Source organism: Marmota flaviventris, chromosome 12, assembly GCF_047511675.1.
Source record: "Marmota flaviventris isolate mMarFla1 chromosome 12, mMarFla1.hap1, whole genome shotgun sequence".
Lineage (NCBI taxonomy): Eukaryota > Metazoa > Chordata > Mammalia > Rodentia > Sciuridae > Marmota > Marmota flaviventris.
In genome coordinates, this window is record NC_092509.1 from 30241496 (window position 1) to 30265039 (window position 23544).

Here is a 23544-nt window from a genome sequence, read left to right on the forward strand (position 1 = left end):
TCAAATATACAGACCCTCTCTAGCATGTCCAATTCTTTGAGTCTTTAAATCCCTTCTACCATACTCTACCTTAGCAGTTCTGCCATCTATTTAATCCATTATGCTCTGTTGTCCTATATATGGGACACCTATGAAAACTTTAAAAAAATTTGTAGGACACCTATAAAATTGCTCAATTTAAATTTTTATAGGTGTTTTATATAGGATGATGGTACATAATGGATTAATATGGAATCTTACTTTTTCAGGTTTCTTAGAGTCGTTGCAGTAGTGTATTTGAGCTTCCATCAAACCTTTGCCTTAGTATTGAATCCTGTGACATGTTAGGGTGTCTCATCTTAACCTTAACTCAGCTTTGTAGTCTATCTTTTTTTTCTTTTTTTTTTTTAATTGGAATTAGGGATTGAACTTTCTACTTCTAATCTATGTCCCCAGCTCTTTCCTTTTTTAAATTTTATTTTGAGATAGGATCTTACTAAGTCTCCCAGGCAGGCCTCCAGTCTGCCTCCCTCGGCTGTGTATCACTGTGCCTAGCCTAGTTTTTTGTTCCCTTGTTCTACTATTCTCAGAACCACCCCTGGGCATACTCTCTCATATACCTGTGTATATTAGCTAGGTCCTTTTGGGATAGAATCCTTTTTTTGTTTGTTTGTTTGTTTGGTCTTGTTTTTAAGCCTTTTTAGGTGGGACCAGATCAACTTCAGGCTAATTTTGCCTCATTATTACCTGATGCCCCATGAATTAATGAGGGTTTCCCATTCTCATGGTGGGAGTAGGCACCATTCCTGGCCCTAAGTGAGTTTCAAGGATGGTCCTTCTCATTCTTTCAGGGATTCTTTCCTTTTAGGCAGTTTTCACACAGGCTTGCTGGTATGGAACCCCTGCCTGTTCCCAGTGCTCCCCTTGCTTCTGCGCTCTCTCTGTGTCTCTGTCTTGTCTGTCTGTCTGTCTGTCTGTCTCTCTCTCTCTGGAACTCTTTATTCTCTAGTACTCTGCCCTGGGAACTCAGGCTTCTCCGCCTGATTTGCCTTTCCCTGAAGCAAGGGCTTGAACTTTTGGAATAGTAAGCTAGGACAGTTAGCCTAGCTCACTTCACTATTTTCAGGGTTCTCTGTCATCTGTTGCCTGATGTCCATCATCTGGAAGCTGTTGCGTAATAGATATTATCTTGACTTTAGGTTGTTTTATGTGGCAGAGTATGTTAGTTATCTGTTGCTGAGTAACAGATTAACTCTCAAGCTAAGTGACTAAAACATTAACATTTATTATCTCAGTTTCTCTGTGGGTCAGAAATCCAGGCTCACCCATGTAGCTGATGGTAGGGTTGAGATCCTCTGAGACTGTTGAGCCGAGGGCCTCTGTTCTTAAACTGGCTGTTGGGTGGAGGCCCTCTTAATTTTTTGCCACTGTCCTCTCCTGAGGGTAGCCTACAACATGGCAGCTTTCATAAGAAGAAACAAGGGAGAATAACCAGATAGAGAATATAAGCAAGACAAAAGTCACAGTGTTTTGGAATAAAGTGGCATCTCATCACTTTTATAGAATTTCATTCTTATAAGTAAGTCACTAGGTCCAGCCCACATTCTGGGGGAGAAGATTGCACATAGGCATGAATGCCAGAAGGCAAGAATCATGGTTGCCTTCTTCTTTTGTTTTCCTATAGTTGTGATTGATTATAATACATTTTAGAATTGAGAGATGTGTTGGGAATCTCCCCAAATAAGCTTTGGTTCATTGATTTGCCAGAAGGCTTACCAGATTCAGCATATAGTAGTGCTAAGCTATGATTTATTACAGTGAAAGACACAATGCAAAATCAGCAAAAGGAAAAAGCAGATGGGACAAAGTTCAGAGGAAACCACACACGAGTCCTTTCCCAGTGGAGGCACACAGGATGTACTTAATTCCTCCCAGCAACAAATAAGTATAATAGTGTGAAGCATTGTGTAACAGTGAAGCTTATTCAAGAAAAGATTTTTAACTGAGGACTGATTTTTAACTGAGGTATCTTCTGCTTAGCACACACCAAAATTGTAGACTCTCTGGAGGAAAGCAGGTGTCCAGCATAAACTACGTTGTTTTCACACACAAGTTAGGCAAAATAAGCTACTTTTATCAATTAGAAAATGGTGGGAACATTCTTAAAACCCAAACTGCAAGACATTAACCTTCCTTTGTTCTAAGTAGAAAAACCACATGTGCTATGTTAACATTTTTGTGTATAAGATGGAAGGGGATTTATGTTCAGCTTATAATTAATAATAGTGATCAGATAAAATATTTTGCTAAATTTGTTCATTCTGAGTCTAGGTGTAATGGTGTGCGTAGGGGAAATGATAATTTCTAGGTCTTGGAGAGTAAAAGAACTTAATTCTTGAAGTAATCCCAACATTGAGATCCTAATTTGGGTGTTAACAACACATACTTGAGCTTAGGAGGAAAAAAGATGTTTCAGTGGTGAATTGATGTACACTATTTGTTATACAAATATTTATTCACCATTTGGGTTGGGCCTAGTTGCTATGCTAGGGAAGTATGGACTATAGAATGGTGAGTATATCTGTCTGCCATTTTGAGGATTATAATCTAGTGAGGGAGGCAGATATTAAACAAATGAACACAGAAGTATATAATTACATAAACACTTTCTTTATTAAATTCATTTTCTGTTTATTCAATACTGCTTTTTATTTAAAAAAAATTTTTTAGTTGTTGATGAACCTTTATTTTGTTTATTTATTTATATGTGGTGCTGAGAATTGAACCCAGTGCCTCATACATATGAGGCAAGTGCTCTACCACTGAGCCAAGACCCCAGCTCTCAATACTGCTTTTTACATACCTGCTTTGTGTTATTTTTCTGGCATCAACAAAACAAAGCCCTCACCCTTGAGGACCCTAGCTTTTAATTAGGGCTTGGTAGGTGCCCAGATAACAAATGAATAAATGCATAATAAATAAATGTATAGTATTTCACACAATCCTGGATGAATTAAGGAAGAAAGGCTGTTTAAACACCTGCATTTTATTTAGAGGGGATTATAAAGTAAAATTCCTAAAATGGGGTAGGTTGGTGTGGTGAACTTTGAGAATTATGTGGCAGGGGCCTGTGAACAGGGGGAAGGTAATGAATGTGCTCATGGGGGCTAGTGAGTTTAGGACCTAAAGACGAAAAGGGTTTGGCTATACCTTCCAGTGTATTGGGAAGCCTATTGTGGAGTTTTTATCATGACAATTAGATTCATGTTTGGTTTCTTGCATGTTTTAAATAGAAATATACCAATGCAAAACATTTGTAAATTATGAATTTTTTTTTATTTTTTATATTTATTTTTAAGGTGTAGATGGACACAACACAATGCCTTTATTTTTATGTGGTGCTGAGGATTGAACCTAAGGATTGAACCTGTGCTAGGCGAGCGCTCTACTGCTGAGCCACAATCCCAGCCCATGAATTTTAAAGAGTGAAACACCTGGGTAATCATTGTCTACATTAAAAATTCAGAACATTAACAGCACCTTGGAAAGCCTCTGCCGTTCCCCTTATAGTAATTATTTCTCCTCTACAGATGATCACTATATATTGGCTTTGTATTTAGTCAGAATTGGAATGACTGACATTTCATATTTCTAGCTTATAAATTTCTAGTAAAATTTATAATATATTGGATTTGTATTTTTTGTGTTGTACATACTTTATAATACTTTAAGATAGTCCTTGCATAATATTTCAACTTTTTTGTATTTATAGTTATCTAAAAGTTGTTAACAGTTTTACCTTGTAAATGGTTTTTGAAGTTTCTAATTGCTCAATCTTTGCTTTACTAATTGTTGGGTCATTACTCTTTTAATTGGAGCATTTTTTAATATGTAAAAATATCTGTTAAACTGATTCATTTTTTACTTGCAGTTTCTGGAAATAAATTATTACATTAAAAGGCAGTTGTATTTATAGGACATAAATTATGAAATTTTAAAAATAATGCTTTCCAAAAGATTTGTATAAATATTCCTTTAAATATTAAACTCCAACAATGTCCCTAAAATGTGTCTAAAATATTTTTTTTTTTGATATTATGACTTTTCATGATTATAAAATGAATACTGTGCATTTGGAATATTTTACTTAGCTGGGATTTGAAAGAAAACATAATTGAGTACAACCTTGAAACAACTGTGTACTTGAAAGGGATATTAAGGAACTGTGCATTACCACATTAGAAATTGTCTTGAGGTAGCCTCTTGACTTTTCTCAAGGCCTGTCTTCCCTACAGGGAACTAGAGGATACTCTTAGCTCAGCTTTATGTCATTTGCAGTTTTAGACTTAAAACATCTCAATGCTGAATCCACTGTGATGTTTCCATAAAAAGTTAGGGAACATCCCAGTGCTCAGACTAATCAGATTGTAAGATAGTTATATCTTCATCCTGTGGGAGACTTGCTATCTCTTCTCCGAGACCTGGAGTCCATCCACCACCTTGGGTGATAAACCTCTAGGATATTTTATATTTTTAGTTTCCTTCCCAGTCCCCAGGGATTGTTGTTGGGGGGTGGGGGTTCTACTAAGGTATTTTGAGACATTCCTGTCAATCCCCATTCATTAATTTTACATAGGAACTGTTCTGAATTCTAGTGGTACCATATAGTTTATTGTTTTCTTTTAAAGAACCTGAAGACTGTATATTTTCCATGTTGTTTATATTAAAGGACCCTAGGAATAGGATGTTACATACAAAGATGTTTAGCCTTACTAATAATGAAGGAAACAAAAATTAAAACTAAGAAGCATTTTCATTTTATCACTTGAAAAAAAATTAAAATAACCTTGTTTTAACTGGAATATGGTTATAACGGTCTTATGCTGTCCTTGGGTTTATGATTTTGTTCTTCATTTATGGACAGCTCTTTGAAATTTTGTATCTAAAACTAGACAAAAAGTTACAATTGGAGCTAGAAACTCTGTTTTTAGGAATTTATCCTAATGTAATTATAGTTTTTCACAAGACACTGGTCTACAAAGTGGTTGTAGGAGTAATAATAATAGGCGTATTATGATAATGAATAGTACATAATTATAAAGAGAAGATTGAATAAAATAGTTTGTTTATATGATTAAATACCATATGTTAAATACCACACATATAGGTATATATATTTTTATGGGGAAAGACAATTGTAAAATATTAAGTAGTTGAGAAGAAAAAAATTCCAAAGTGTACATTTGTGCATATTTCCATATGAAAAAAGTCTGGAAGGATGTATACACATGTATATATAGTTATATAAAAATATGGACCTCATTTTCACTAAAGGGGAATGGTAAATAAGTTATTTCCTTTTTGCTTATATTATATATCTCATGAATATAAATTATAAAAGCAAAAAAATGAAATGTTACCCATTAGCTGTTGAAAAATGAGATGTTACCCATTAGCTGTTGTCTTCAAATTACTAAAATAATCTGTTAATGGTGTGGTGTAGTGGAAAAGTTCCAGATTAGAGACTGGAAAATTCAGTTGTAGTCTACCTGTGTCACTAATTAGCTGTGAGACCATCAGCAAGTCTCTCTGGTCCTCAATGTCTGTATTTGTAAAATAAATTGGTTGAACTAGGTCTATGATTTTTAAATTCTTTAACAGACTGTTCAAATTTCCAAGGAAGTATCAGGATAGAGCAGGTTTCTATGTAAACTCCTCTGCCTCTATCTCCAAACAGAGCAGCTCTGTGTAATGGATATTTTATATATTGAGTTTCTGTTTTTATCAGTCTTTCATAGATTTGGGATAGGGGGAAGGAAAAGAAAAAGAAAACCTCATCTTTAAGATTCAGCAATTCAGGGCTGAGATTGTGACTCAACAGTAGAATGCTCGCCTAGCACGTGGGAGGCGCTGGGTTCCATCCTCAGCACCACATAAAAATCTATAAATAAAGGTATTGTGTCCAACAAGAACTAAAATAAATTTTATGTATATGTGTATGTGTGTGTGTGTGTATATATATATATATATATATATATATATATATATATATATATATATATATAAAAGAAAGCCAAAAACATTAAAAAAAAAAGATTTAGCAATTCTAGGCCCATTTGGTGCTATTCTTTTTACGCTTCCTACTCAACAGTTTCATCTTATGTATCAGCATGCATTCCTGGAAATATCAGACTATGATGATCTACATTCATTGACAGCTAATTAACAGAATGCTTTTACCCTAGCAGACATAAAGAACTGTATTTTTACACATGTGCAAATCATTTCAGCATCTTTTATGAGTTGTTTTTCCACTTAACCCTGAATCATTGGAGTACTCTTGTCTTCCTGACCTATCCTATTCTAATTTGGACTTTAGTGAATAGCTTGGATCACTAATTTTTGTGTAATTTTAGGCCAGTTACTTAGCCTCTTGGAGTTTCAGTATTGTTTTATAAGATGGTGAATGACCAAATTGGATTGTTATCTTCAAGTTTCCTTTAGCAGTAAATTTCTGTGAAATTATATAGTCTGAGGTGGTAACTAATGAAGTTTAGTTCACTGTTAACATTAGTTGCTGTTATTGTTGATGCTACACTTGGAATTATATTTGGAAAACATGTATTTTTAACAAGATGAGTCTCTAATGCTCTAGATCATCATGGTGCTGTTGAACCAGATATGGATCTGATCATTTGCTTGATACTACTTGTATATGTTCAGAGGGGATTTTATTATTAATAGCTAGGATAAACTGAAATTTAAGCCTGACATTAAAGCTTGATTCCTGTCTACCCAATGGATAAGGAGATAATTGTTTTAAATTTGAGGATACAGTCTGTTCTTTTACTCAGAGTAAACAAGATTTTATTCACATCACAAAAAATACCTTTGAAAATATCTCCACTGTATTACCTGTGATATATAACTTCAAGAAAATATGTATAAGAATAGACATATTTACCAATTTCTGTACCTTCGCCTTTTTAATGTGAAACAGTGCTATATGCATTTACCATCTCAGGAGAAAAATGAGGAAATATGTAAATAGGAGCAATTCCTCAAAAAAAAGTTTTACAGTGATCATTTTCTTTTTTTTGTTTATTTTATGTAAACCTTACTCATTTAATTCGTATAAATTTAATCCTTTTTTTTTCTTTTTTCTTTTGGTATCAGGGATTGAACTCAGGGGCACTCAACCACTGAGCCACATCTTAGGCCCTATTTTTAATTTTATTTTAAACACAGGATCTCACTGAATTGCTTATTAGCACCTCACTTTTGCTGAGGCTGGCTTTGAACTCGCAATCCTCCTGCTTCAGCTTCCTGAGCCACTGGGATTATAGGTGTGCACCACCATGGCTGGCAAATTTAATCCATTTTTGAGGGTCTCCTTTCTGTTAAGGTTTTGTGTTAGGCACTGGAATAAAACTTGGATGTCTTCAGGAAATTGTTTTGTGATTAAAAATATTGTTATAGAAATGAGTAATTATAATATGGTAAAAAGTTGTATAACAAAGGCATTCTTTTTAATAATTGACTGGGAAAGTGTTTCTAAGTATCAGAGTACAATGGTTGGGAAGTTTTTGGCACTGAGAAAAATATTAGCTCAGAAAAAAATGTCAAAACTGATACAACTTCTTAGCAGGCATATGCTATACAACATTGCAGCCTGATGTGGAAAGTTGCTGCTGCTTGAATGCATGTTCACTATGGGAAATACATGAGTTGTTTAGGAAAAAAATAAAAAGCTCCTATTTCCAAAATTCTGTGTGTATGGGTATGTGAGATTAAAATAACTTGGATCATATTGTGAAGTTTTATATCTTCTTTTTTCTTTAGCATTGTACCTTGTGCATTTTCCCATGCCATTGAAAAATTTTCAGTAGCTATATTGTAATTAACAATTCCTCTTTGTTCTTGTTGGACATTTAAATAGCTTCCAATTAGAGTTTTATTGTACCTTGGGATGAATATCTTATGATTTTTGCCCTGTTAGTATTTAGTTAACTTGCTTAAACAGTGTAAAATTTATGTTTTTGAATAGATAGTGCCAAGGAGGTCTACAGAAAGATTGTACTCCTAGTAGGAATGTAGGAGATTGCCATTTGATTTCATCTTGAATGATACTGTGGGGACCCCCCCCCCCCCCCCAATTAATTTTAGTGTAGTGTCTTTTCTTCGATGTACTCTCATACAATGATACTTTAGAAAAAAATTAATGTCATATTGAATAAGATAGTTCTATTGGTAGGTACATTATTATATCTGGAAAAGGAGGTTTGCATGTTTAGCTCTCTTCTTGCCTTTAGGATGTTACATATTTACAAAAAGATAAGAAGGGAAAAAGCAATTGAACAGAAATTTTAATCTTGTTAATATAGAACTACTACATGATTTGTTGAGGAAGAAATATGTGAATGGATAAAGTTACATTATTAAATTTCTTCTTTTTAAACATACATTGGATTTAGTCATTCTAGTGTGCTCTTTTATGAAAAAAAAAAGTCAACTAAAGTTTATATATTCCTGGAAAATTTTGGTTTTGGCAGGTATTTAGTTTGCAGCTTTCGTTTAAGTTCCTTAAACCTTCATTAAAAAAGAAAATGCTTGAAATATATATTTTTCTGAGACTCATTTTTTAAATGCCAAAATATGCCTCTCAAAATTAATAGTTAAATATGGCAGTTGTTAATTGAACTTTTGGGATCTTGTATCCTCATATTTAATCGTAATTAATATTTGAAGAATTTTTATTATAGTCACAAATATTAAATAGAAATATTTATTAAATATAAATATATTAAATAGAAATATTCTTTATAAAGTAGAATTTGAACTTTCTGTTCTTTAGGAAACAACTCTGCAAGTTACTTAATATATACTAAATATCTTACAAAATACTTTTCTTTAAAAAAATTTGTTTCTAGTTGTTGATGAACCTTTATTTTATTTATTTATATGTGGTGCTGAGAATCGAACCTAGTGCCTCACACCTCCTAGGCAAGCGCTCTACCGCTGAGCCACAACCCTAGCCCCTAAAATATTTTTCATTTGATTTGTTTTTCTCTAAAGTCAAAGCCGGAAATCACTACTTAAAAGTAGGAGGTGGATGATTTCTAATTTCTTTGAGGATAGTACTAAGGGGGCATGAATGAAACTTTGGGGGCAAAATATTGAGCAAAGCCTGTGCATGTCCAAAGGGCAGGTGATTTCCTAACCTTGTTCTCTTATCTTTGAGAGGTGACAGGGCTAGACAAAAGTGGTGACTGCTTTGGCTAGAGTCCAGATCATACATTTCAAACTCACTGTATATTAACAAGCTGTCTTCTGGCATTATACTATAAAAACACACCCTATTTTAAAGAAACCACCTAAACACTGCATGTGTGTATAAAACAAAGAAATCATATAAATAACTGAGTAACTACCTTGAAGAAACTGTGGTATAAAGTATATCTTTACAATAAGAAGATTTTCTTAGCAACATTAAAAAAATTGTACAAGCAAAATAACTAGGGAAAAACCCTATTTCCATTTATTTGAGAAGGGATAAATAAGATGTGATATATTTACAAGAACTGTATACATCAGTGAAAATAAATGAAAGCAAACAGTGACTAGCTCTTCATCGAACTCTTTCCTTTTCTTTCTGGCAGGCATCTAGATCTCACACCTCTCAGGCATCCCTACTTTGTTTGATGAGTACTTTTAATAACAGAATTAGAAATTAATGTCAGAGACTACTAAAGAAGAAACAATGACTGTAGAAAATATGCTAGTTAAAAGTCATTTAATCTTCTGGAATAAAATGTAAGATTATAAGAAAAGTTATACAAATGTCAGACGAAAAAGTGAGGATTCTCATTCCAGGCATAGTTTTGAAAATGATTTTTTTTTAAACTTTAGAAAATTAACTCAAAACTTTCCCTGTTATCATGAAGATAACAGTCCCTAGGAGGACCAAGGGAGAGAATTAGATAAGCATATACTAAACATGTCATTAAACAATGGAAAATACGCTTAGGAAATGGGTCTGAATGGATCAGTGGTTATGAAGAGAAGTGCATTGTAATTATTTAAGACTGATAATATTGTTACCAGATTATACGTCTCATAAATATATCAGAAATAACTTTGTAAGTCATCATAGCAGTCAAAAGGAAACTATTTGTGAAACATTTCTAGATGATTCACAACATTTTTTCCAACTTAAAAATAGCTATGAATTTGAAGTTTTTAAAGTGAGGATTTAAGAGCTTTGAAATGTTGGGATCTGAAATAAAGTAAATCAGAAAAATGTAAAAGTGATATTTAGGTTAAAATTACAGTAAAAAGTCAGAAACCTGAATAAATAAGGAAATCATATCATGAAAATACTAGCAATTCAAAATAATCCATAAACAAAACAGTATAGAAACAACTGCAGAAAGGACCTATGTCAACAATCAACTTATAAAAGTCAGCTATATAAAAGGTATTATAAATGAATGTCCAAGTGAATAATAGTTTTAAAAATTGACAGTTTTTATATTTCAAAAAATTCATTCTAACTGTTTAATTTGAAATATTATGGGCAAAAGTCTCCTAGATCTTTAACCTTCTAGTTGTGAGAGCGTTATGGTTTCTTTAGTCATATTAAATATCTCCCAAAATTACTTTTTGAATAATACAAGATATAGCTAGATATTTAGCATCAAAACAGTTTCCATCATTTTCAACATGGATTGGCAAAAACAAAACAACAAAAACCTTTATAAAAAGTCTTCATCTTAAGAGTTGTGAGGACTGGGGACAGTGACATACACCTATAATTCAAGCTCCTGGGTAAGAAGCTGAGGTAGGACCATCGAAGTTCAAAGCTAGCCTGGGCAATTTAGAAAAAAGGGCTGGGGATGTTGCTCAGTGATAGAGAACCCCTGGGTTCAATCCTCAGTACTTGAGGAGTAGTGTGTGTGGTGGCCATCACCACACATAATTAGCATGTACAAATTGTATTTAAGAGTCTTTTAACTAAATTGAAATTTAAACAAATAAAATTCTTTAATTCAAAACATTAGGTTTCCACATACATGGAAACATTTTGCAGAGAAATATCCTATCAGTCCTGGTATGTGAGGGATTATTTGCTGTAAGATTAATTCTCCCTAGCATTAGGACTGTGGGAAAAGTGGGTTAAAGACAAGCAATATCTAAATTGTTTCTGAGCATGTCATTACTCCCTTTCTACATGTGGCATATTCTGGAAAGAGTAGACTAACTCCATCACTTACTAGCTGTCTGTTTTTAGCAAGTTACTGAAACACTGTGAGTCCATTTCTCCAATATATTTGTGATGTATGTAAAGATCTAGTAAAAGTTTTGACTGGGGGGTATTGCTCAATGGTGGTGTGCCTGCCTACTGCGCATGAGTAGATGTTAGGAATTTGGGGGATGGGGAGTACTGGAAATTGAACCCAGGGGTGCTTTACCGGTGAACTACATCATCACCCCTTTAATTTTGAGGTAGCGTCTTGCTAAGTTGCTTCAGGCCTTCCTAAATTGCTGAGGCTGGTCTTGAATTTGCAATCCTTCTGCTTCAGCCTCCTGAGTCGCTGGGGTTACAGGTGTGTGCCATTGTGCCTGATTTAAGATGAGCACAATATAACATACTTTCTTATGCTTTATCATGAATAATTTCTGGAATGTACTAGGAAGCTGACCTAATTCTACATTAAGTACAAATAATTACAGAAGATAGCTTAAGACATATATTTGTTATGTATACCAATATTCTTTCATAACTCTGTTATATTTACTTGTGTGACAGCCCTCTCTCTTTTATCTCTGACAAAATTTAGACTTTGTACAATTTGATTTAAGGTTTCTTTTCCCCCCTCAAGATCTATCTTTATTGAAGTATAATTTACAAACAAAAATTCTTACCCATTTTAAGTATACATTTCATTGTTTGTGGAAGATTTATATAGTTGTGAAATTTTCATCACAATATTTTAGAACATTCCCACTGTCATGCCTGTTTGTATTCTCTATGTGAGGCTTATATAACTTGTATTGTTATACCATGGGTATTTTCCCCTTACACTTTCTCTCACCCTTCATTTAGTTTGCTTTGTCTAGTTGTTATATCTAATTTTTACAGTTAATTTTTATCCTTTATTTTGGCTTCTTTTAACCTTGAGTATTATTCAATCAAATGACCTTGTTATGAAGTCTTTTAAGGGAATCAAATGACAGTTCTCAGTCCACAGGAATTTAACTGCTATTACTGTAGTCATTCCTTGGCTTCTTGCCCTTTCATGCCATTTGTGTACATGACTTGGTTGCTCATCATGGGGAAAAGAGATGTATGTAGAGGAATAGTATTAGAGGTCTTCTTAAGTGGAGGGTCTATGACTGCTGGGTCCTTCCCTGTGTGTTCCCACAGCTTGCCCTTTTTGTATAATCCAAGAGATCAGAGGCACTGTGGGTATGAAGAAGAAGTGAAGAAGGCACATATGCATATTTCTTTGCTGCTGTTGCTACTTTTTGTTTGTTTGTTTGTTTACAGGCCCATGAAAATGTAACCCTCCCTTCTTTCTTGCAGGGAAAAGGTAGGAGATTAGAGGAACTTCAATGTGATGTTCTGGATGGGTTGAATAATTGCAACAACTGAGCTGTACCATTAAAAAAAAATCTTAGTTTTCAGACAGCAAAAATGACATTGCCTCCTCTTCATCCCACCTTTTCTTTTTGAATAAATAGTTCAGTGAAACAAGATATAGCAATCAAAATCCCCGTGACATCTTCATAGATATAGAAAAAGCAATTATGAAATTCATCTGGAAAAACAAGAGACCCAGAATAGCCAAAGCAATGCTTAGCAAGAAGAGTGAAGCAGGTGGCATCACTACACCAGATCTTAAACCATACTACAGAGCAATAGTAACAAAAATGGCATGGTATTGGCACCAAAATAGACTTGTAGACCAGTGGTACAGAATAGAGGACACAGAGACACACCCTCATAAATACAGTTATCTCATATTAGACAAGGTGCCAAAAACATAAATTGGAGAAAAGATAGCCTCTTCCAACAAATGGTGCTGGAAGAACTGGAAATCCACATGCAGCAAAATGAAATTAAATCCCTATCTTTCACCATGCACAAAGCTCAATTCAAAGTAGATCAAGGACCTAGGAATTAGACCAGAGACCCTGCACCTAATAGAAGAAAAAATAGGCCCAAATTTCCATCATGTTGGATTAGACCCCGACTTCCTTAACAAGACTCCCATAGTGCGAGAAATAAATCAAGAATCAATAAATGGGATGGATTCAAACTGAAAAGCTTCTCAGCAAAAGAAATCAGTGAGGTGAAGAGAGAGCTTACAAAATAGTAACAATTTTTTACCACACACACATTTGATAGAACACTAATCTCTAGGATGTATAAAGAACTCAAAAAACTTAACCCCCAAAGCCCCCCAAAAACCCAATCAATAAATGGGCCAAGGAAATGACAGACACTTCTCAGAAGATGATACAAAATCAATCAACAAATATATGGGAAAATGTTTCAACATCTCTAGCAATTAGAGAAATGCAAATCAAAACTAAGATTTCATCTCATGCCAGTCAGAATGGCAGCTATTAAGAATACAAAGAACAATAAGTATTGACAAGGATGTGGGGGAAAAGGCACACTCATACATTTGTTGGTGGGACTGCAAATTGGTGCAATTAATATGGAAAGCAGGATGGAGATTCTTTGGAGAACTTGGAATGGAACCATCATTTTGACCCAGCTATTCCACTCCTTGGTCTATACCCAAAGGACTTAAAAACAGGATACTACAGTGACACAGCCACCATCAATGTTTATAGCAGCATGATTCACAATAGCTAAATTGTGGAAGCAACTTATATGCCCTTCAATAGATGAATGGGTAAAGAAACTGTGGTATATATACACAGTGGAATATTACTCTGCACCAAAAGATAATAAAATCATGGCATTTGCAGGTAAATGGATGGAGTTGGAGAGTGTCATGCTAAGTGAAGTAAGCCAGTCCCCCAAAACTAAAGGCCGAATATTTTCTCTGATATGTGGATGCTGATCCATAATGGGGTGGGGCATGGGAGAAATGGAGGACCTTTTTAGATAGGGCAAAGGAGAGGGAGGGGAAGGAAGGGGGCATGGGGTAGGAAAGATGGTGGAATGAGATGGACATCAGTACCCTTAGTACATGTATGTGGACATGAATGGTGTGACTCTATTTTGTGTATAGCCAGAAACATGAAAAAATTGTGCTCTATATGTGTACTATGAATTGAAAAATTCATTCTGCTGTCATGTATGACAAATTAGAATAAATTTAAAATGTTAGTTTGCAGACAGCAAAAATGACATTGCTTCCTCTTCATCCCATCTTTTCTTTTTGTATAAATAGTCCAGTGAAATAAGACATAGCAAGTCCAGTTCAGAAACTTGTAGCATGAAACCATGATCCAAGTTTGCTATATAATTTAAAAGAAAACTTGAATATATTTGGGAGCTGTGAGGCCAAGTAATAATGATATACTAGAAATGAATTTAATACACATAGTTTTAAAAGTATTAGAGTCCTGCAGAAAAAGAAAATGAAAAAAAAGACAGTAAGTTAGATCAAAGAGCTATTGGGGCAAGAATCTATGCAGGTTATAAGTTAGGAAGAGACAATGAAAAATAATGTAATAGCAAATATTCTAGCCTCAGATTCAGGAAACCATGATTTTACTTTTTTCCCTGATTGTAGTCAGCCATGATCTTGGATATATCACTTAACAAATCTGTATCTCGGTTTACTCCTATTATGGTGTAGTAGGAAAGGGCTCACTTAGATTAAATCTCAGTCTTTTGTGCTTTTAAATTATGTAATCAAGGTGGCAACATGAACATGAGCACATGAACAGAAATTCATCTTCATTAGCTGTTAGGAAAATGTAAATTAAGATCACAGGATATCATGTACCTATCACAGTGACTAAAAAAATAGTAGTACCAAATGTTGTGGAGGATGTGGAGAAACAGAAGCATTCATGGATTGCTGGTGGGCAATATAAAATTGCCAAAGAATTGGGCAGTTTCTTATAAAGCATGCAGTTACTATATGCTGTAGTATGAATGTTTGTGTCCTCCCAAAATGCATATGCTGAAATCCTAAGCCTCACATTGATGGTTTTAGGAGGTGAAGACTTTGGAAGGTGATTAGGTTATGAAGGCAGAGTCCTGATGAATGGATCTGTGCCTTTTAAAAAGAGACCCTGAGAACTTCCTTCTACTTCCATCATGTGAGAATACCACAAGAAGGGGCCATCTCTGAGGAAGAAGATACTCACCAAACACCAGGTCTACTATTGCTTTGAACTTAAAGTTCCCATCTTTTAGAACTGTAAGAAATAAATTTCCATTGTTTATAAGCCACCTAGTCTATGCTTTCTATTATAGTAGTCCAAATATACATAAAACAGTAATTGTACTCTGGATATTTATTCCAGAGAAATTGAAATTTGTCACATGAAAATAAGCACATGAGTATTCATAGTACATTTATTTAAAAAGAGGCCCAAATCAGAAACAACTTAGATGTTCTTTTTTTTCCTTTTGTGGGGATCAACCCCAGGGCTTTATACATGGTAGGCAAATATTCTGCCACTGAGCTACAGTCACAGCCCTTATATGTCCTTTTACAGGTTAATAATTAAATACATTACGTGTAGTATATTCATACCAAGGACTACTACTAAGCAAGCAATAAAAAGCAATGAAGTATTGAGACACTCAACAACCTAAATGAATCTCCAGAGAATTATGGCCAATAGAAAAAAGCCAATCCCACATAGTTGCTGACTATAATATGAATCCATTTTTATAACATTCTTGAATTTACAAAAATGATGGAAAGGTAGAATAGATTGGTGGTTGCCCAGGGTTAGGGACTGGGTGAGGAGGGAGAGTGAGTGTAGTTATGAAAGAGTATAGGAAAGATCCTGTGGTAATGGAACTAACGGTTCCATATCTTGGTTGGGGGTGGATCCACAAACCTATCCATGTGGTAAAACTGCACAGAACCCCCAACCCCAAAAAGAAAAAAGAAAACATGAGTACTAGTAAAGCTGGGGAAATCTGAAGAAGATAGGCAGATTATATATGTCAATATTTGGGTGTAATATGATGCTATTGTTTTCCTATTACTGTTGAGGGAAACTGCGCAAAGGTTACATGAGCTCTCTCTTTCTCTATTATTTCTTACAACTGTCTGTGACTCTAAAATTGTCTCAAAATGAAATGCTTAATTTAAAAAAATAAATTAAAAATTTAGTGCATATTTTGTTCATCCTGGTAGCTGTGCTGTGTGAAACTGTGTTGTATACAAAGTACATTTTCTGTGACTATTTACTTTATGAACAAGGAGAGTGAGTGCTTGAGCTAAGAGCATTAGCTGCATATACAAAATGATGCTTTCATTTGGATCAAAAAAGGAGAAGCCAGTCACTGCTTAAAGCTTAACCAAACTGTTTGGGTAATTAAGCCTAGAATAATCTTTAGCTTCCAGACTCTACCTAGTAATCATCTGATTACTTTTGCAGTCACTTGGGACGCTGCTTGAATTCTCCATGTTGATCAGTTTGGTGTTGTCCAAAGACAAAATTACAACAAATTATTATCTTATTAATTGGCTTTATTTGTGATTCTGGAATAGGGCAAAACCTTACTCAAAAAAACAGAATAAATACTCCCATGATATGAGCAGAAGGGGTTGGTTTTGTAGACAGAAGATCTGAAGAAAGCAGAAACAGTTAGCAGATCGGTCATTTCAAAGTTGCGTTCCTTGTAGGGAGGGCACAGGTGCAGGTGGGGAGCATGGGCACAATAGAAGATAACTCACTAGTTAACATCAGGTTACTTCAAGTGTCTTTCTTTAGTAAGGGTTACAGCAGAGGGAACTTCATTATAATGCTGATTGAAACTGGCCTGTTTGGAAATTTGGTTGTTATCTCCCTCTCCTGGTTTCTCAGAATGTCAGTCAACAAGGTAGTTTCAGTTTGATTTGGAACTTTAGTATGAGTGACTCCATTTTGGTTTTTAGTCTCGTTTGTTGGGGCCCAGTGTAAGAGCTTATTTTATGTAGTGGCCTCGTATAATTTTATTTGACAGTGTTATAACAAACCCAAAATCTGAGAAGGGGACATATATGATAAGTTTATCAATAATTAGTTTCTAACATACAAAATTTCTTTTTTGAGGGGTGGGTATTGGGAATTAAACCCAGGGTGCTTTGTCTCTGAGTTACAGCCCTTTAAAAAATTTTTATTTTCCTACAGGTCTTATTAAGTTGCTGAGGCTGACTTAGAACTTGTGATCTGAAATTTCTATAGTTGACTGTAGAATTCTTGTTCATCCAAAGAGCTAAAAATAGGGAGGAAAAAATTATCTGCTATCTAAGATCCAGTTTCTTCTCATCTATTGATTGCTTAATCCAACTTTTTAAAAACATATTTTTTAGTGTTGGATCTTTATTTTATTTATTTATATGTGGTGCTGAGAATTGAACCCAGTGCCTCACCCATACACTCTTCCACTGAGCCACATCTTCAGCCTGCTTAAACCAGCTTTGTTTCTATAGTCTCTATTATTTGCCGAAGTTCAGAAAATTTGCTTTGATGCATCTTTCCAACTGCATTTTGCACATTAGTTATGTTAAAATATTGTGAAATATTGTGACTTAAAGGACTACCAGGAAAAATAAATTTAAAAAGAGAACTAGAGAAGATGGTATATATTTTGTGTGCAGAGAAAGAACAAGGAGCTAATATTTATTAAATGTTTCTATGCTCAGTATTTTACATATGTTTCTCACTGAGTATACATTAATTCTTTGAGAGAGTGCTTTATTATTATTTTATGGGTGAAAAAACTGAGGCTTAAGAGAAGTAATTGTTCACTATTATAAAATCAGCAAATGGCAGAGCCAGGATTAGTGACTGATACCAAGTTCTTTTTTTAAAAAAATATTTATATACAGACACAATATTTTTATTTTGTTTATTTTTTTAATGTGGTGCTGAGGATTGAATCCAGTGCCTCACATATGTGAGGCAAGCGCTCTGCCACTGAGCCACAACCCCAGCCCACTGAGCCACAATCCCAACCCAAATTCTTAATCACAGTGCTAAAACTGAAAATTAAAATGTTGAGTTACATAAAAAGAGACAGAATCAAAATAGAATCTTCTATTCAAAGTAGTATCTTATAGACATAAAATGATTATTAATTTTTGCAATGTTAAATAGAATTACTTTTAAGAATGTTTATGTGTATATTTGATAAATACAAAATAATATATGTAATATATATTGACATCATATGGCATAATAAAATGAACCCTTAGAAACTCTTCATAGATTTCAACATCACAATGCTGTTGAAGAAACTTCTGTATTTCTTCCAGATTTCAGACCCTTTCTTTCGTATGCACTTTATTTTGCCACCTCCGATAGCCTCTTCCTGAGTTTCCTGGTAGTTATTTCATTGCCTCTATTTTAGTTTGAATATCTTTATTAAGGTATGCTAGACATATAATCAATTGTATGTATTTAAACCATATAATTTGACCTTACACATATATGCACCCTTGAAAACATTACCACAGTCAAGGTAATGAACATATTTATCACTCACCCACCCCAATTTCTTCATGCTGCTTTGTGGTATCTCCCTCCCTACCACCTACCTGAGCAACCACTAATCTACTTTCAGTCAGTATAGAATAGATTTTAGCATTTTTTTCTAGGATTTTATACAAATGGAATCATATAGTAGTATGTACTAGTTTTTGCTTTGGGTTCTTTAAATCAGCATAATTAACACATATCTACCTATATCCATAGTTCATTTCATTTCATTGCTAAGTAATCTTGTGTTGTTTATATTTATCAGTTTATTTGTCTATTCATCTATTGATAAAGCATTTAGGATATTTTCCAGTTTGTGGCTATCATAGAGAATGCTGCTATGAACATTTCTGTATTCATCTTTATATTAACATGTACTTTCAAATTTCTCTTAGGTATTTACCTAGGAACAGAATGGCTTCTTCATATGGTAGATAAAATATATTTAACTTTTTAAAAAACTATCAGGCTATTTTCCAGTGTTTGTACCATTTTAGGTTCTTACTAGCAGTATCTGAAAGTTTCAGATGCTTCTCATCCTGACCAGCACTTCGTTTAGTTAGGTCTTTATAATTTTAGTACTTCTAAGGGAATGTAGTGATATTTCATTGTGGTTTTAGTTTGTATTTCCCTATTGACTATATGTTGGTTATCTCTTCATAATACTTATTTGCATCCATGTAGGCTTCTTTGGTAAAGTATGCTCATCTTCTGCCCCCTTTTGCACGGGTAGAGGGTTGAGGATTCTTTTTACAATTGAATTTTTATTTTTGGGTACCAAGGATTAAACTCAGGGGCACTTAATCACTGAGCCGATCCCTCGCCCTTTTTATTTTTTATTTTGAGACAGGGTCTCACTAAGTTGCTTAGGGCCTTGCTAAGTTTTTGAGGCTAGTTTTGAACTTGTGATCCTCCTGCCTCTGCCTCCCTAGTCTCTGGGATTACAGGCATGCACCACCGCACCTGCTCTTTGATGTCATATCTGAGAAATCTCAGCTTAACCTTAAGTTCTAAAGATTTTTGTCTGCTTTTTTCCCCAGTAGTTTTAAGTGTATAATCATTTGAGTTAATTTTTGTATGTGATATGAATTAGAGATAAAAGTTGTATATATTTTGTATGTGGATAGCTGTTGTATCAGGACTGTTGTGTTCTAGTATTTGTGTTGTACGAAGTTGACAGATGTTCATGTTTCTAAGTTGTTTAAGCTATTTTAGGTTCTTTGCATTTTAAAGTGAATTTTAGAAATAGCAGCTTCTTTGCAAAAGTTTCCTGGATTTTGATTGGGGTTGCACTGAATCTATAGATGAATTTTGGAAGAGGTATGGGTCTTTTGAACCATGAACATGGTATATCTCTTCATTTATTTAAGTATTCTTTAATATGTCTCAGTAGCCTTTCAGAGTTTTAGTTTATAGGTCTTGCAAGTCTTTTTTCAGACTTATCTCTAAATATTTCACATTTTAGTGCCATTTTTAAATTTATTTTTATAATTTTTTAAAAATGTCTTTCTCTTTTTACCAATTTTTTTTCTTTATTTTGTTTATTTATTTTTATGTGGTGCTGAGGATGGAACCCAGGGCCTCGCACATGCTAGGCGAGCGCTCTACCGCTGAGCCACAACCCCAACCCCCATTTTTTTATTATAAATCTTTTAAATTTTCAATTACTCATTGCTGGTCTGTAGAAATACTGTTGACTTTGTATATTACACCTTACTTTTATTCACATTCTAATCATGTAGTTACCCCTACTGCAAATTCAACTGGGTAATATTATTATCTAGTTATCTTCCCATCTTCATATGAAGCAAATCTTTGTGGAAGAAAAGATAAATTTACTGGTAAGAGATAATAAAAAATACAGTAGAATCAAGCGTATTCAAGTATTTTCTGTTTGATAAAGGTGACATTTCAAAAAGGCTGGCTTGAAATTGAAGGCTTATCAGCAGTATAGACAGGTAAACTTTGAGTTACCTATCTGTGGTGATGTCTGGGCTAGAGATAAATATTTGGGAGTCATCCACATACATGGTGTTTAATGCATAAAACTGAATGAAATCTCCAGATGACAAGAGTATGGTAGAGAAGTACATGGACTGAGTCTTAGGTACTTCCAAGTTCAGAAATTTAGTAGACAAAGTAGCAAAGGAGACCGAGAAAAAAATAGCCCATGAGTTGGGAGGAAAATCAGTGTGGAAAGTAAAGTGGAGAAATTTTTCAAGGAGGAAGTAATCTCCATGTTAACTGATAGATAACATAAGATATGAACTAAGAATTGACCATTTAGTATATCAATGTAGAAGCCATTGGTGATATTGACAAGATCAGTTTTAAAGAGTTATGAAGGTAAGAGCCCAGTTTAATGAGATTTAAGAGAAAATGAGAGGGGAAACATGGCAAATATAGCTTTCAAGAGTTTTGCTCTAGCTAGTGGTGCATACCTGTAATCCCAGTGGCTTGGGACAAATAGGCAAGAGGATCGTGAGTTCAAAGCCAGCCTCAGCATCTTAGGGAGGCCCAAAGCCACTCAGTAAGAACTTATCTTTAAATGACATTCAAAAAAGGGGAGGCATGTGGCTCAGTGTTCAAGTGCCTTGGGTTCAATCCTCAGGTCCCCCCCCCCCCCAAAAAAAAAAAAAAAAAAAGCTTTTCTCTAAGGAGAAACTGACAAACAAGCTGTTTACTGGAGAGGTTATATGAATTTTGTAGTTAAGATGAAAGAAGTTGCAAAACATGTGGATGCATATGGGAATGATAGAGTGATGATGCCGAACAGAGAGGGGAGAATTACTGGAACCATATTTTTGAATAGTACAGTGATGGGATCTAGAATGCAAGTGGCAGGGCCTTAGGAGACTGGACAGTATCCATTGTTTTCTAGAGAAAAGACAGGATCGTGGGCACAATTGCAGACAGGTGGGTAGGTGTGGCAGAAGATTAAGTTCTCTCTTCTTTGCTGCTACTTTCTCAATGTAATAGAAAGTAGGGTCATCTGCTACAAGGGAGGAGGGGAGAAGGGATGAAACATTTAGCTGAATGGACCAGAGAGAATGTATTATCATTGACTTGACAGCATTATGGGGTCTATTGAGGTTAATGATCATGACTTTAAGTGAAAATATTTTTGTTTTTCTCCACTCATGTTCGTCTGCATAGGTACAGGTCTAAAGTAGGCAGTATTGGTTTATCTGAGGTTAGGTTTTGTCAGGTAACTGAGCAAGTAAGAATGTGTCAGAAGATGAAGAAATGAGTTGAAGTTGGCTTAAGAGGGAATTAAGGACCTAGGGTTGGTGAGGAACTTGCAAAGGGTGGTAGGGTCCCCAGATTAAATAATTGTAACGGCTGAGGTAAGAGGGGGAAGCAGGTGATGGGTCTAAGTAGGGTTCTTGATTTTGAGTAAAAGGGTTTCACTCATGACCAGGCCAAAGCCAAGAATGGTTGGAGAGTTGAAAGGCCAGGATATGTTGGAAGGATTATCTATGTGGATTCTAAGTTTGTGCTCAGAACCTGAAGTCCTTTTCTATTATTTTAAAATTATTTTTGTTGCCATTGGACTAATAAGGTTAGGACTTAATTTGTGAGAGTTCCATATCTCTTTCATAATTTTTTTTTAGTTCTTTGTGCACTGTGAGATTTTATTATCTTTTATTCCTTTGTGGATTTTAAATCTTAGTGATTGTATTTCTAATTTCCAAGAGTTCCTTTTTGCTTTTGATTAATTTTTCATAACATCATAATTTTCTAGAAAAAAATTAGTTTTTGATGATCACATGATTTGTTTCAATACATCTAATTTATGAATTAGAATATAATTTTTTGTTTCCATTAAGTTCATATCTGTATTCAGGTATTATATGTCACATGTAATTTTTTTCTACGTGAGCACGTATAATGTACTCTCTAGTTAACTTTTACATATCTTTTAACTTTAGGTATCAAAAAATAAAGATGGAAAAGAACAAAGTGAAACTGTATCACCATCCGAAGATGAAACATTCTCCTGGCCAGGTCCCAAAACAGTTATGCTGAAAAGAACATCTCAAGGCTTTGGTTTTACATTAAGGCATTTTATTGTTTATCCCCCAGAGTCTGCAATTCAGTTTTCATATAAGGTAAGATAAATAAACTTGGAAAAAACACAAGTCCATTTCTGTTTCCTTTTGGTCTCCCAGTCGTACTTGCTTTCCCCACTGTCTTTTCTTTTTTTCCCTATCTTATTGTTGTATTTGCATTTTGATTATCTTTTTTAAAAGATTTTTTTCATTTTCTAGAACAAAAACTTTAATCTTCTCTGAAAGATCCAACTAATTCTAAACTCCAGATTTATTTTTCAAGGTCTTCTAGACTGCATTCTACTTTTTCTAATATGTAACATTTCCCTAATATCTAGAAAAGTGGTAAGTGTTCTGGGCAAAGTATACAGCAGAGATTATTCATGAGAATATTTTGATAGTTATAGAAAATTAAAAAGATTAGAACAATACTTTCAGGTATGTAATATGATGGTGCGTTATGATTTTAAAACAGCTTCTTGTCAGAGTACATGAAATGAATATACTGTTCCAGATAGCAATACAGTCTCAAAAGGGGCAACATATACTAATTATGATTGTAGTTGACACATTGAATACTTGCTCTGTTCTTTACTACTCTTTATGTCCATTATCTCACTTCATCCACACCAAAATCCTGTGGAGCAGTCTTATATAACAGATGTGAAAACTGATCTGGGTCATATAATGGGTAAGTGTACTAGACCTAGGGTTTGATTATGGCTAATAAATATGTATTCAAGGAACTAAATCTGTTTTTAAAAGGTAGTATCTAATTGTATCTGGAAACCATCTCTTTCATATTCTATTTTTATTA

General features: G+C 34.4%; 1 protein-coding gene across 3 annotated transcripts in view; it reads left to right on the forward strand.

Moving 5' to 3' along the window:
- The window catches only part of Arhgap21 (Rho GTPase activating protein 21), a 133022-nt gene that overhangs the window by 34090 nt on the left and 75388 nt on the right, over positions 1-23544 (forward strand). For all 3 annotated transcript variants that reach the window (XM_071599828.1, XM_071599830.1, XM_071599829.1), the window contains exon 3: positions 22608-22787. In XM_071599828.1, coding sequence (XP_071455929.1) covers positions 22608-22787 — 180 coding nt within the window. The remainder of the gene's footprint in view (positions 1-22607; positions 22788-23544) is intronic.